The 16,367-nt window shown below is 39.5% G+C and overlaps 1 protein-coding gene across 17 annotated transcripts in view; it reads left to right on the top strand.

Moving 5' to 3' along the window:
* Positions 1–16,367, top strand: part of mycbp2 (MYC binding protein 2) — a 306,540-nt gene that overhangs the window by 188,488 nt on the left and 101,685 nt on the right. For all 17 annotated transcript variants that reach the window (XM_062533688.1, XM_062533704.1, XM_062533694.1 and 14 more), the window contains one exon: positions 67–207. In XM_062533688.1, the coding sequence (XP_062389672.1) occupies positions 67–207 (141 nt within the window). The remainder of the gene's footprint in view (positions 1–66; positions 208–16,367) is intronic.

Here is a 16,367-nt window from a genome sequence, read left to right as displayed (position 1 = left end):
GGATTGTGCTTGTCTTCTGGCAGTCACAGGATCATATGGCACTGTTCTGTTGCTTATTTCTTTTAGATCCACAATGATGATGGTGTATGGCTCAGGCTGAATGAAGAGACAGTAAAGAAGTATGTTCCCAACATGAATGGGTACTCTGAAGCTTGGTGCCTGTCTTTTAATCAGCATTTGGGCCGGAGTCTTCTTGTATCTGTGAACGTAAGTAAAAGCCTGTCCTCGTAGCACGTAGCTCCATATGTTGGAAAGGGATCATTTCTCACTAGGCGTATTTTCCACCAACAGCCAACACGTTCTTGAACTGGTTCCATTCATAATTCTTTGTCTGTGATCTAGTGAACCAGCCCTCATTTCCACCAGTATTGAACTGAACCAGTTGTGTGTCATCAACAACGGATGTTGCTTTCAAAACATAGGTTAACGGGAGAATGATATGACAGTTGTCCCGTAAAAATGGCAGAACTGAGCTGTGTAAAATGCTAGTTAACGTATGCAGACTAGTGCTAGTTGACTAGTTTTGTTTACTCATGGCAACAGTTGATGAATTGAGTTTAAGCCTTTAAGCCTCCCCTCTGAACGGTAAAGTGACACATCCTCTACGGTTCGCAGGAAAAACCAACTACACTGCAAAAAGTGATATCTTACCAAGTGTTATAATATGCTTAATATAAATGTTATTAAAATATTAAGGTAAAAATCTAGTTGTAGTTGGTATTGTTTATAGTGTAAAGATACTTACTTTGAGCTGTCTTGTAAGATTATTTGACAAAATCTTCTTAAAATTCAGACATAAAAAATAAGCAAATTTAGGATGTAGGTGGGAATTTAGTAGGGATGCACCGATCTGACTTTTTCAGTCTTGATACCGATGCCTGGGCTCTGCGTATTGGTCAATATCCGATACCGATCCGATACCATTGTTAAGGGGAGACACTACAGGTGAATAGGGTAAAAAAAATTCACTTACAGATATCATCATGAAACTTCACCAGCTGATTACTCACATAAATGTTTGAAAAAAATGTATTGCAAGTTTTCTGTAATTTAATGTTTGAATATGCTAATTAGGCGTTATCTAATTAATTATGCGCTAATTTGCATATATTTCAAACCTCAAAAACTCAACATTAGACAAAGCCAGGTCCAAAATTATTTTTTCATGTTGTATATACAGTAAATCCAAAGACATGTTCAGAGGGGTTTATGGATATTTCATTTCGTTTTCCAGTAAACCTGAAAATACTGCCAATACCCATAAAAACTTGATTTTTGCCTCATTTTTAAGAATAAAATATCACATAAATCAGGATTAGAATAATAAATCAACAAACCCCTCTGAACAAGTCTTCACAATATACTTAGGAATAAAACTGGAAAGGTTGGTGTATGTAGGTGATACAGAAGTGGAGTTTTTGAGCTTAGAGTGGGAGAGGAAACCGGAGGAAACTCGTTTCGAGAAAACAGCCTTGAAACCATAGAAACACAGCCATTGAGATACCGTTCTAAAGCCTAGACCCACCTATGAACTTTCGCGATTGGTTGCTAATGGGTGGTTGACATGACATGGCCTTTTTTTGGTCCAGAGTGTCAAACTGAAGTAAAGAAATGTCTAATCTAACCTCATATGGAGTGACCCCATATCATATGGTGTGATGGGGTTTTGCTGTCACACCATATGATTTATTTGTCACACTATATGATATAATCTGTATTTTCCTACATAAATAATGTTTTTTTCAAACATATGTTTAATTAATAGTTTAGTGTTATACATATTTTAACATAAACCGCTCACAAAAAGTAAGGAAACTTGTCTTTGGCCCATTATATCTCCCCTTTAGTAATACCAACCAGTAAAGTGTTTCATATCATTTTTATCGTTGATTCATCACCTTTACAATGAGGTATAGCTTGTAAGCATAGGGCAATCATGGAATGAGCAACACAAGCAAACGTGTAAGTAGTGCCAACGAAAAATGTGCCAAAATGGCCTGTTATGCTATTGGAATTCACCTTTGTTACTTCAAGCATTGACGATTGCACTCTCCCACAGAAATGAGGAAAACAAAACATGTTAGGCATACATTTGTTCATTTTACACTCAGTGTCAGGGTCCTCAGTAGCATGTAGAGGATCCATATGCAGCCACAACAGCTTGGCACCTTCTTCTCATGCAGGTCACCAACCTGGCTACATTCTGCTGTGGGGTGACATCTCCCTAACTGGAAAGACAGACCTTGTTCATCATTGAAGGCAATCATCATGCAGTGAGATACCGGGATGAGATTCTGGAAACAGTGTCAATTCCATATCTCCAGAATATGGGACCAATTGCCATCCTCCAGGATGATAACGCTCCCCCATAGAGCTGGGATCATCAGAGAGTACCTCCAGAATTTGGGAGTGGAGAGGATCTAATGGCCTGCCGTGAACACTTGTGGGATCAGCTTGGCCATGCTGTACGTGCCAGAGTCACCAACAAAACCAGGTTGGTTGACTTACAACAGATCCTTATCGAGGAATGGAATGCCATCCCACAGCAGAATGTAGCCAGGTTGGTGACCAGCATGAGAAGAAGGTGCCAAGCTGTTGTGGCTGCATATGGATCCTCTACACGCTACTGAGGACCCTGACACTGAGTGTAAAATGAACAAATGTATGCCTAACATGTTTTGTTTTCCTCATTTCTGTGGGAGAGTGCAATCGTCAATGCTTGAAGTAACAAAGGTGAATTCCAACAGCATAACAGGCCATTTTGGCACATTTTTCTTTGGCACTACTTACACGTTTGCTTGTGTTGCTCATTCCATGATTGCCCTATGCTTACAAGCTATACCTCATTGTAAAGGTGACAAATCAACGATAAAAATGATATGAAACACTTTACTGGTTGATATTACTAAAAGGGAGATATAATGGGCCAAAGTCAAGTTTCCTTACTTTTTGTGAGCAGTTTATTTAACATTTTGTTAACATTTATTATTTAATATGTGGCACCTATTACCCAAGTGCTATACAATATCTGGTGGAATTCTGTTTTACAAAGTTCTGAGTTTTTAACAGTGATCCTTTATGTGATATATTTGTCTTAAACTGTGATTTATTGTTTGTGAAATGCATATATTCACATTTTTGCGTTAACAGATTGTTATTTGGTGTAATTTATCATATGGTGTGACACCATATCATTTGGTGTGACATCAAGAAACATCAAGAAATTATGAAAATAAAAGGCTTTCGGAGTCTAAATCATACAAATCTGAATGTAACAGATAGGAAATAGGGTCAGCAAATATTGTATGCATTTCATTTCTTTTGTATCAAGATATGTCCAAATTAATATGAAGTTTATTGAAAGATTAGGGACAAATGCCTTACTTTGTGTATTGATGAATAAATATACTGTAAAATATAACACATTTCCACAAGGAAATGCTAGATCTTGATGAAGTAAAGATAGAAGATTATGATACACTGACTCACATAAAAAATATTATACCCCATCATAGTTTTACACACAATAACTTTCATGTCACACCATATGATAATTTTAGTCACTAACACAAGACATTAGTGAATAAATATGAATTCCAATACAAATTCTAAAAGATCATACATATTTTGGGAATGGGAGAGTCAGTACAACATAACTAAGTGATTTCCATGCATAATATCTGAATTTTTTTTCAAAAACTTTTTTTTGGCCTAAAACGTCAACCAATACAAAGGAAATGCCCATATTTGGATGCATAGCGTTATGCACGAGGAACAGGGCTTTCTTACGGTGTCACACACAATATGCTTCTGATCACAGTCGCGGTAGGACATGACACTTAAGAATGGGAACTTTTGGTGAAATTAGGAAAAATATATAGGCGCGAGTAGACAAAATGTCACGAAATAAACACCTAAATGTGCAAATCGGACTTTGTTGTTGTAGTAGGGTGAAAGAATACATGCTAAGGTAGCAAACTAGCACAAAATCTCAAAATTGGCCGATGCATGGAAAAACAATATTTTCACCTGCCGTGTCTCGCCTTAATTAATAAACTGTATACCTCACCATGTGGAAAAGACTAAAGGCATCAGGCTTGACTTAAACATTCTTTCCCTAACTAAACATTACTTTCCTAAGAAAAAATCTAACAAAATAACACTTAGATATATAGATGATGTGTTATTATTATTATTATTCTCATCATTATTGATTATATTACTAGTATTAAAAATAAACAGTTGTCCACCAGCAGCAACTTGGAACAAGATTCAAATTCAAGTTTACAGTTATTACTAATTATTATACGGCTCTCTAGAATGTTGAGGGAGCTCCCATTCACTTTGAATGGGCCTCTCCAACGTTCTACCGGTCAGTTATTTTTGCATAATGACCGCTCCGAAGGTATAATGACCGCTGCCAATGGCAACGGGTTCACTCCGCTAGTTGTTGCGGAAGCCACGAAATGGTAGCCAAGTCATTGCTAAAGACACATTGAGAAGTTTATTTTCTCGTTTTGGCAAGTAGCCGTATAATAAGCGCGGAAAATAATTCCCTTCAGGACGAAGCAAAACCCCTCTGTTGCGCGTCGGGGTTCAGTTCATCCTGTCGGGAATTATTTTCCGATAATGACCGGCGTTCTATACATTATCCCTTACATAATAAATCTAACTAGCTGACATGAAACTCAACAAATGCATAATTTTCTCCCATCAAAACAATTTTGCAGATAAAAATCCCATATTAGTGACATACATTGATAGCCTGACGAGCCAGACCCACATCAAGATGTAGGGTCTGGACACACACCGTAGACAGGGCTCAATCGGAGGGGTGGGATAAACAGTTGTCTTTCAAATTCCCTCCCCGCAATAGGATAACGCTAAACGAATCATCTTCTTGTTTTCAAGTAGCAGGATGCGTAACCTTCCCTCTCCACGCAATAGGATAACGCTAAACGAATCATCTTCTTGTTTTCAAATAACAGGATCCGTTACCGTCGCAACTTCTGGTCGCATGTCAGTCACCATTATGTTAAGCCCGCCCACCGACTTTATACACGCTGTGATTGGATCGCTGGTGCTTCGGGTTCTCAGCTCCCTGGCTCAATGGATCTTGCCTAGACTGCCCCGCTAGCCAAATTACATTTGCTGCCGCTAGGGGCGTCTAGATTTCTAGGCCAATACATTGAAACACCCCTGCCAAAATGGTGTCACCCGCGAAACCCCTCTATTTACTCATACTGGTACGGTCCCTCAGTTTCCCCACAATAAACAAATTAGTTAATCTAATGAATGTTTTTAACAGCCAATTTGAACATTTGCATGTCTTGATACCAAGAACAGTTTATACAGATGAGTTGAAAATGACAAAGTGTTTAGTTTGAGTAGCCTATTTTGTGTTGACTGTTACACATTAAACGTGTTGCCTAAATGCAACAAAACACATGAAGATCATAATTAATCTATGACAAATTGTGGTTAGTATAGATATTCTTTTGGTCCTATGACATAAATTTGGTATCTGTATTTATCCCATCCATGAATTTAGACGCTCAGAGCACACAGTGAGGTGAGGCACACTAACCCGCAGCAGTGAGCTGCTGCTACAGCGGCACTAAATGGCTGGTTGCGCGTCATGGCTCAGCCTTTTTTTTAAACTAAATTAAATTCGGATCGGCCCATGGATCTGCTCATTTTTTCCGATCCCCGATCCAGCTATTTTGTTCATATCGGGGCCGATATCCGATCCAAATATCGGATCGGTACATCCCTAGAATTTAGGATTAAGAAAATGTACCTTAATTGAAGATGAGATTTAAGATTGAAGACACATTGTATTGTGGAAAAAAAAGGAAAGATCTTCACCCCCGCTTCCCTCATCGAGGGGACTTTATTGTTGAGGGCACTCAAAACCAAGTGGAAGTTTTAATGGGGGAGAAATAGGATGCGGCCAAAATCTTCTTAAATTAAGTCAAAATGATCTTTCGAGAGACACTTGGTTAGATTTTTGTTGTTCAACAAGATTGACCAAAGAGTGTTTTTCTGAACGAAAATGCATCATATAAGCCGTGAAGACAGTATTTTTCATTGATCAAGCATTACAGAGCTAGCTCCGGCATAAACTAGAGTCCAAAATCGCATAAATAGAATAAAAAATTCAGAACAGTAAGAATAGAATGAAGGACAATAGAATAAGGCTATGTATAAGAATAAATTAGGGCAGGGCAACGATTAAAATTTGTGTTTGTGTTTTAATCGCGATTAACTCATTGGCTGCCAGCAATTTTCAGTGCAGAGCGCTCCATACTGCCAGACGTTTTACAGCATTTTGACTGTTTTTCCAAGATCCACCGAACGGTGAGCTTTATGACTATGTAAACACCGAAGGTACCAAATGAAAGAGTAGACTCTTCTTTCATCAGGAAAAAACGGTTTGTTTCTATCGTTTTCTGTTCTTTAGTAATCGTCAGTAGAACATGGGTTAGTTTTGCTAAAAACACTTGTTTTTGACCAAAAAATGGAGAACACTACCTTTTTGTGAAAATCAACTTTTTAACGTTAGCGTTTCAGTAGTATTTCAACCACGATTGCACTGTTATCTCGTCAAGGTTGCTAGGGACTCTGATGGTCGCTATAGACTCTGAACAGGACGGTAGACTTAGCAAGCTAGCACTAGCAAAGTTGTTGTTAGTCTATTATTGCAATATCCAATGTAAATTGATCATACCTTTCAAGTGTTTTCCATCCTTGATGTAAGAAGTAAGCATTTATTCCCTGCATCACGTGCAAACTAGATCCACTGTGGTCGATCTTCAGTGTGTTTGCCTGTTGTATATGTCTCTGCATGTGCACTCTAGGCAGATACTAATCATCCAAATGGCACTGCTGCCATCTAGCGGTTCGGATCGCTAGTACAGTCTGTTTACAAGCCTGAAACTCTGCCAGATCGTTCCCAAGCCCACCCAGGAGCCCTCCCCATTGAAAAAGGGCAATTGACGTATATAGACGTCAATGGCAGTCAACCTATGTGTCTAAATTGACGTTTAAAGACATCAATGGCAGTGAATGAGTTAAAGGAATATTTCTGTATTTTACACTTTAAGCCCGTTTTCTGTATTGCCTAGCATGAAAACGAGTGTTTGACACCGAAATCTCCACGATTGAGTCTGTTTGTGGAATTTGGCAGCTTTAGAATGGAGCTCTGTATGGCTTTAACATTGCTCGCTTTGTGCATTGACTATTCTGTCCTTAAAACACCCCTAAACGTTTTTATAAATGTGCAGCTCACCGAGTGGTTACTGGTCTTCAACGATCTTCTAAAGCAGGGGTGCCCAAATACTTTCCCATCAAGGGCCAAAAATGAATCGGGGTGGAGAGTCGCGGGCCAAAAGTAAATGTTCAAGTCGTGGACCATTAAAATGAAATGTATTGCATATTTATGCAAAATTAACATTCTATAAAAAAGTAGCCTAGACTTAAGAAATACAGTCTTTACTGTGATGGTCTTTGCACTGTGTGCTTGTAATGCAAATACTCTTTACTGTGATTGTTTGCACTGTGTGCTTGTATTAATACAAATGCAATGTGTACAACATTAATGCACATAATCCAGATATTACATTTAAAATAAATAGATTTGATTGAGAAATGACAAATGAACTATTCAGATTAGCTAGCTTCAGGGGTGCCTGCAGGTGAGACTACCACCATAGCCGACGCACTCTCCATATCAGGCTCCCTACTAACGAGGACGAATTTCCCCTGTGTAGCCTAAACAAGTTGGCCTAAGTCTGCAGTGTCCCATTAACTGCATGACAGTAGTCTTTTTACAATATTATGTAAAAAAACCTCACATTATCAAAATCAACTTCTGAACTAATCAACAACGTAGACATATACGCACGCACGCACACCTTTTGTTTGAGCGGGTGAGAGAACAGCGCACACACGCAAAGTTGCAGGCTGGGCTACTTGTTGTTTTGCTTTACTTTCAGTGGTTGCTAGTTAGTTATTAGCACACAATGTTAAGCTATTCACTAGCTGAGACTTCAAGGATCATTGATAGATATTTTCTTTATAAAGAACCAAAACGGAAAGGATCGGAGGCAGCAAACTTAGATGAGTTATTTCATATGGGCAAGGTGGGCAGAATTGGTGTGCTTGTCAAAACGCTAGCATTACAGCATGATAATGTTAAAGCTCACGAGATGTTTAAAGCCAGACACACCGGTAGACTAGATCTAAGTTGATAAGTGTGCGTACCATGACATTAATTCCTGCCTGCTTTGGCTCAGCCTTTTTTTTAAACTAAATTAAATTCGGATCGGCCCATGGATCTGCTCATTTTTTCCGATCCCCGATCCAGCTATTTTGTTCATATCGGGGCCGATATCCGATCCAAATATCGGATCGGTACATCCCTAGAATTTAGGATTAAGAAAATGTACCTTAATTGAAGATGAGATTTAAGATTGAAGACACATTGTATTGTGGAAAAAAAAGGAAAGATCTTCACCCCCGCTTCCCTCATCGAGGGGACTTTATTGTTGAGGGCACTCAAAACCAAGTGGAAGTTTTAATGGGGGAGAAATAGGATGCGGCCAAAATCTTCTTAAATTAAGTCAAAATGATCTTTCGAGAGACACTTGGTTAGATTTTTGTTGTTCAACAAGATTGACCAAAGAGTGTTTTTCTGAACGAAAATGCATCATATAAGCCGTGAAGACAGTATTTTTCATTGATCAAGCATTACAGAGCTAGCTCCGGCATAAACTAGAGTCCAAAATCGCATAAATAGAATAAAAAATTCAGAACAGTAAGAATAGAATGAAGGACAATAGAATAAGGCTATGTATAAGAATAAATTAGGGCAGGGCAACGATTAAAATTTGTGTTTGTGTTTTAATCGCGATTAACTCATTGGCTGCCAGCAATTTTCAGTGCAGAGCGCTCCATACTGCCAGACGTTTTACAGCATTTTGACTGTTTTTCCAAGATCCACCGAACGGTGAGCTTTATGACTATGTAAACACCGAAGGTACCAAATGAAAGAGTAGACTCTTCTTTCATCAGGAAAAAACGGTTTGTTTCTATCGTTTTCTGTTCTTTAGTAATCGTCAGTAGAACATGGGTTAGTTTTGCTAAAAACACTTGTTTTTGACCAAAAAATGGAGAACACTACCTTTTTGTGAAAATCAACTTTTTAACGTTAGCGTTTCAGTAGTATTTCAACCACGATTGCACTGTTATCTCGTCAAGGTTGCTAGGGACTCTGATGGTCGCTATAGACTCTGAACAGGACGGTAGACTTAGCAAGCTAGCACTAGCAAAGTTGTTGTTAGTCTATTATTGCAATATCCAATGTAAATTGATCATACCTTTCAAGTGTTTTCCATCCTTGATGTAAGAAGTAAGCATTTATTCCCTGCATCACGTGCAAACTAGATCCACTGTGGTCGATCTTCAGTGTGTTTGCCTGTTGTATATGTCTCTGCATGTGCACTCTAGGCAGATACTAATCATCCAAATGGCACTGCTGCCATCTAGCGGTTCGGATCGCTAGTACAGTCTGTTTACAAGCCTGAAACTCTGCCAGATCGTTCCCAAGCCCACCCAGGAGCCCTCCCCATTGAAAAAGGGCAATTGACGTATATAGACGTCAATGGCAGTCAACCTATGTGTCTAAATTGACGTTTAAAGACATCAATGGCAGTGAATGAGTTAAAGGAATATTTCTGTATTTTACACTTTAAGCCCGTTTTCTGTATTGCCTAGCATGAAAACGAGTGTTTGACACCGAAATCTCCACGATTGAGTCTGTTTGTGGAATTTGGCAGCTTTAGAATGGAGCTCTGTATGGCTTTAACATTGCTCGCTTTGTGCATTGACTATTCTGTCCTTAAAACACCCCTAAACGTTTTTATAAATGTGCAGCTCACCGAGTGGTTACTGGTCTTCAACGATCTTCTAAAGCAGGGGTGCCCAAATACTTTCCCATCAAGGGCCAAAAATGAATCGGGGTGGAGAGTCGCGGGCCAAAAGTAAATGTTCAAGTCGTGGACCATTAAAATGAAATGTATTGCATATTTATGCAAAATTAACATTCTATAAAAAAGTAGCCTAGACTTAAGAAATACAGTCTTTACTGTGATGGTCTTTGCACTGTGTGCTTGTAATGCAAATACTCTTTACTGTGATTGTTTGCACTGTGTGCTTGTATTAATACAAATGCAATGTGTACAACATTAATGCACATAATCCAGATATTACATTTAAAATAAATAGATTTGATTGAGAAATGACAAATGAACTATTCAGATTAGCTAGCTTCAGGGGTGCCTGCAGGTGAGACTACCACCATAGCCGACGCACTCTCCATATCAGGCTCCCTACTAACGAGGACGAATTTCCCCTGTGTAGCCTAAACAAGTTGGCCTAAGTCTGCAGTGTCCCATTAACTGCATGACAGTAGTCTTTTTACAATATTATGTAAAAAAACCTCACATTATCAAAATCAACTTCTGAACTAATCAACAACGTAGACATATACGCACGCACGCACACCTTTTGTTTGAGCGGGTGAGAGAACAGCGCACACACGCAAAGTTGCAGGCTGGGCTACTTGTTGTTTTGCTTTACTTTCAGTGGTTGCTAGTTAGTTATTAGCACACAATGTTAAGCTATTCACTAGCTGAGACTTCAAGGATCATTGATAGATATTTTCTTTATAAAGAACCAAAACGGAAAGGATCGGAGGCAGCAAACTTAGATGAGTTATTTCATATGGGCAAGGTGGGCAGAATTGGTGTGCTTGTCAAAACGCTAGCATTACAGCATGATAATGTTAAAGCTCACGAGATGTTTAAAGCCAGACACACCGGTAGACTAGATCTAAGTTGATAAGTGTGCGTACCATGACATTAATTCCTGCCTGCGGTACGTCCCGAGCTGCCTTCTCCTCAGCCTTCCTCACTCTTGTCGTCAACATATCCACGTCCACGAATATGGATATGCGCTGACAGGAGCTCAATAGCGCCCCCCTACCGCCCCATCATTAAACGGTGGCTAGATAGTGAACTGTTTTTGATTTTTTTTTTAGTCGATAAAACGTTGAGACAGAATGAAAGTCTGACAAGAGCGCGGGCCAAAAAAAATTGGTCGCGGGCCAACTTTGGCCCGCGGGCCCCAATTTGGGCAGCCCTGTTCTAAAGCAAGTTTCGCAGTGAAATTCAAATTCTGTTGTGTTATATTAAAGGGATTATCCGGAGTAAAATGCACTTTAGATCAATTTACAGATGATTGGGAGTACATACAGTACAGGCCAAAAGTTAGGACACACCTTCTCATTCGGACACCCCTTCTTTATTTTCATACTATATGACTATGAAAATTGTAGATTCATACCGAAGGCATTAGAATTATGAATTAACACATGTGGAATTATATACTTAACAAAAAAGTGTGAAACAACTGAAAATATGTCTTATATTTTAGGTTCTTCAAAGTAGCCACCTTTTGCTTTTAATACTGCTTCGCACACTCTTGGCATTCTCTTGATGAGCTTCAAGAGTCACCTGAAATGGTCTTCCAACAGTCTTGAAGGAGTTCCCAGAGATGCTTAGCACTTGTTGGCCCTTTTGCCTTCACTCTGCAGTCCACACGGTGATTGGAACCAAAGGTCTCCGATTTTGACTCATCAGACCAAAGCACAGATTTCCACTGGTCTAATGTCCATTCCTTGCGTTCTTTAGCCCAAACAAGTCTCTTCTGCTTGTTGCCTGTCCTTAGCAGTGGTTTCCTTGCAGCTATTCTACCATGAAGGCCTGATTCAGGCAGTCTCGTCTTAACAGTTGTTCTAGAGATGTGTCTGCTGCTAGAACTGTGTGGCATTGACCTGGTCTCTAATCTGAGCTGCTGTTAACGCGCGATTTCTGAGGCTGGTGACTCGGATGAACTTATCCTCCGCATCAGAGGTGACTCTTGGTCTTCCTTTCCTGGGACGGCCAGTTTCTTTGTAGCGCTTGATGGTTTTTGTGACTGCACTTGGGGACACTTAGTTTTCCCAAACTAAGTTTTCCCAATTTTTTGGACTGACTGGCCTTCATTTCTTAAAGTAATGATGGCCACTCGTTTTTCTTTACTTAGCTGCCATAATTCTTGCCATAATACAAATTCTAACAGTCTATTCAGTAGGACTATCAGCTGTGTATCACCCCTGACTTCTGCACAACACAACTGATTCCCAACCCCATTTATGAGACAATAAATCACACTTATTAAACCTGACAGGGCACACATGTGAAGTGAAAACCATTTCAGGTGACTACCTCTTGAAGCTCATCCAGAGAATGCAGAGTGTGTGCAAAGCAGTAATCAGAGCAAAGGTGGCTACTTTGAAGAATATAAGGCATCTTTTCAGTTGTTTTCCACTTTTTTGTTTTCCACATGTGTTAATTCATAGTTTGATGCCTTCAGTGTGAGTCTACAATGTCAATAGTCATGAAAATAAAGGAAACTCATTGAATGAGAAGGTGTGTCCAAACTTTTGGCCTGTACTGTACGTTGAGTTGACTTCAAATCATGTCATCCGGATGTGTTTTGAGAAAGTTCTTTTTACCGTTTTTAGCCAAAACTCGTTAGCCTGGAAGTGAACGGGGCACGTCCTTTCGCCACTACAAAACGCTATTTTTATACCTCTTCTACTGTTCCAAACAACATTACACTTACGTGGTAGTGAGTAGAGGGTCCCTAAAGCCAAATCGAAGTATCCCCAGGTCTTTATGTGGTCGGATAGAGAGTCCAGAATAAATTTAATCGAGTCAGTACCTTTCCGGAAATGTTGCTGAATTGTTGTTTCTCAGCTGCAGCAGCAACATTTCCAGAAAGGTACTGGCTTGATTAAATTAATTCTGGACTCTATCCGACCACATTAAAGACCATATACAGGGTTTGTAAACATCTCATGAATATTTTATGAAGTCTATACTTCAAATGTCACTTTACTATATGAGTTGTGATGTATTCATCATACTGGGAAGTAAACTACTGACCATCTGTGGACCTCTGAATGGTTGGACATTCCTGTTTGTTTTATATATCTATACAGTCATTGTTGTAGACAAGTAGGCCTATGCATTCTTCAGAGGTTATTATCATAAAATCAACAAACAGACAAACAAAAAACTAAATTCTCCTGGACACTGGACTTCCCCGTTGACTAAGATATGACATGATCAGGTTGGCTAAAACAAAAAAGACAGCAATGCTGCTTTGCGATTGTTGGACTTTTATTTTGACAAGTTTTTGACGTTTTGTCTTCCACATTCATGAAAGGGTTGGTATGAATGTTGAGTCATGTTTTATGAAACAGTCATGAATGCTTCATGTGCAGTTCATGACCGCTGTTATGAATGTGTTATGAACGAACCCGTCAAGTAAAGTGTTACCGACCATTTTAGGTCCTGTGCAATGGTTGATCCCATTCCAGGAACCTATAGGAACTTAGTCCTATAGTATACTGTCATCTCAACAGTCTCCATGGGGTTAAGCTCCAGGTGGTTCTGACTGCAGCACTGGACCAGCTGCTCCTCCTCCTGTCTGTAAGCAGACTCATCACCATTCTGAATCAAACCAATGACTGTAGTGTCATCCACAAACTTCAAAAGTTTTACAGATCGGCTCTTTGAGGTGCCGTCATTAGTGTAGAGGGAGAAGAACACACTACTGTGGGGCACCTGTACTGATGGACCAGCTTTTAGATGAGATACCCCAGTTTGACATGCTGCTGCCTGTCAGTCAGATAGCTGATGATCCACTGACTGGTAGAGGCAGCCGCTGATAACTGGGTGAGCTTCTGATGAAGGTGTTCAGGCATGATGGCGTTGAACACTGAGCTGAAGTCCACAAACAGGATCCTGGCATACGTCCCTGGGGAGTCAATGTCAATGTCAATTTATTTATATAGCACATTTAAAAAACAACCACAGTTGACCAAAGTGCTGTAAGATAAAATAAAATAAAAATAAAGTAAAATAATTATAAAATAACTTTAATCAGTGTGTGATCAGAGTCAGTGTGGTGCAGGATGAATTGCAGTACCAAATCGACGGCATCACCTGCTGACATGTTTGCCCTGTAGACAAAGGATGAGCTTTTGAAATAGGAGGGCACTTCACATAGCTCGAGGGACTCGTTAAAGAGCAGCGTGCAGGTTGGATACCCCTATACAGCATAGTGTATACTAATACACCAACTAGAATTTCAGAACCGGAGAAATATATAACAACGATATTTGTAGGTAACATGATCAAATAATTTCCGCATAATAGCCCTGACCTGACGTGACGGCAGTCCGGTGAAGTTCGAACTAGTGTTGCACGGTGCACCGATACTACAAAAGCATTGCGATTCTCTAAAATTAAAAATGTTGCGATTCTTAATTTTATTAGTGTCGATACTTTTAATAATGTCCCTGCTCTTCGGAAGTAACATGCGTGTGTGTACCGGTGTGCACAAGACACGTTTCTAGTCCTCCCCTGGAGAGTCAGACCCGTGTAGGCTCTGCCCCCCTTGCCTGCGCGTCTTTTTACTCACACACGTTAAGCTGTCATGCCATAACCAGCAATACATGGCTGCTAGTTTAAATGCTGATGTGGCTGCACAGCAGCAACACAGTAATAGCCTAATACCAAGTTCATTTGCACACTTACATCTCTCAAGTTTGTAGCCCACCTACCTGTGCTATGATATTTAGGCAAGGGGGCAGGCATATTCCCGGAAGTAGAAACACGAAATGAGCTGGTGATCAACGCTCTGCTAACTCCCTTGGACGGCCATAGATTTCAGATTTTTTTGCGATCTCATAGCTTCATGTAACATGTGCCCTTTGTCTCCCTTATAGCTTCTGTGTATTCTATATAGGGTATCGAAGGCAGAATTAATTCACTTCTTCCCCGTATATTACGTTGGTTTCCTGTAAAGAAGTATTTTAGCATGTCGGTTGTAGGGAAGCTAAGCTGAGTGAGCCTGCACGAAAACCATGACGGAGAGTCATTCGCAAGATCAGTGGAAATGCGTGTAGCCTACGGTAGCCTACTGTTTGATATGGTAAAGCATTACCTAGAGGCAAGTACACATAATAATAATATTAAAAAACGAACGTTAACAATTTCAGAGGTTTTCAATCTATCAGACGAGTTACAGCAGGCTAACGTCACAAACTGAGTACGAGTCTGCGCAGTACGACGGAAAGTAAACGGAATTTTGTTTCAGCCCCCTTCCATCGAGAACAACGGAGTCTGTTTGTCCATTTCTTTTAGGTCTATGTATTTAGGTCATTTAGGCTTACGGTTGGGTTTAATATCAGAAATAGGCTACGCAACCATGGCTAACTTGTACATCTGGGGAGAACTTGCTTGCTAACTAAACTCACAGTGCTCACTGAAATCATAAAGGAACATTGCAAGACACCCATCTCTTATATGATCCTAGAAAGATTTTCTTTGACTTGTTAGTGTTTTGAGCATGTATATTATATAATGACACGGACGGAAAGCATAACGACCATCCTTGTCATGCAACTTTTTGTCACTCACGTAAAAACCGTATTTCTTAAAGCGACAGGCACTCAATTACACACACCACTAATGACACTCAATTAGATCCACACCGACTAAACAATTTTAGCTACTACTTATAGTAATTATGCAGATTGTAAAATACTAAACATTATCAACAAAATATATACACTTATGAATTCCAAAATATATGATGTAGAAACATATGACTATAATTTCGTGTGTGTGTGTGTCTGTGTCTGTGTCTGTGTCTGTGTCTGTGTGTGTGGAGGGTCGAGCAGAGTCTTGGATCCACTGGCGTGAATGATCACACAATATTCAATATTAGGCTACTGAATAAATAATCAAATCAACTAAAATTGTAAAAAAAAAAGCATCGAATAGGTATCGAAATCGCAATTCTTGACTTAGTATCGGTATCGAAACGATAATTTTGGTATCGTGACAACACTAGTTCGAACTCAAGGATGGATTTGGACGATGAAACGGACATCGATGATCATGTCTATGATGGCCCACTGGCCTATAATTATGATTATGAAAAAAATAAAGCGTTGACTATATCAGAGACGGGTTTATAAAGCAACTAGGGCTGGGCAACGATTAAAAATGTTAATCACGATTAATCGCATGATTTCGCGTCGTCATGGCATATATTTGTTTTTCTTCACTATACTTTCAATACTTAGTCATATCTTTCTATAACCAATTGCCCTGTGGAGACAAATAATTGAAAATGAAAACGAACAAATCATTATCAATGGTCTGACATCTTGCATACCAGTCTCT

This window comes from Sardina pilchardus, chromosome 4 (assembly GCF_963854185.1).
Source record: "Sardina pilchardus chromosome 4, fSarPil1.1, whole genome shotgun sequence".
Taxonomy (NCBI): Eukaryota; Metazoa; Chordata; class Actinopteri; order Clupeiformes; family Clupeidae; genus Sardina; species Sardina pilchardus.
Note: the sequence above shows the minus strand (reverse complement) of the source record. Positions and strands in the feature narration are given on the sequence as shown.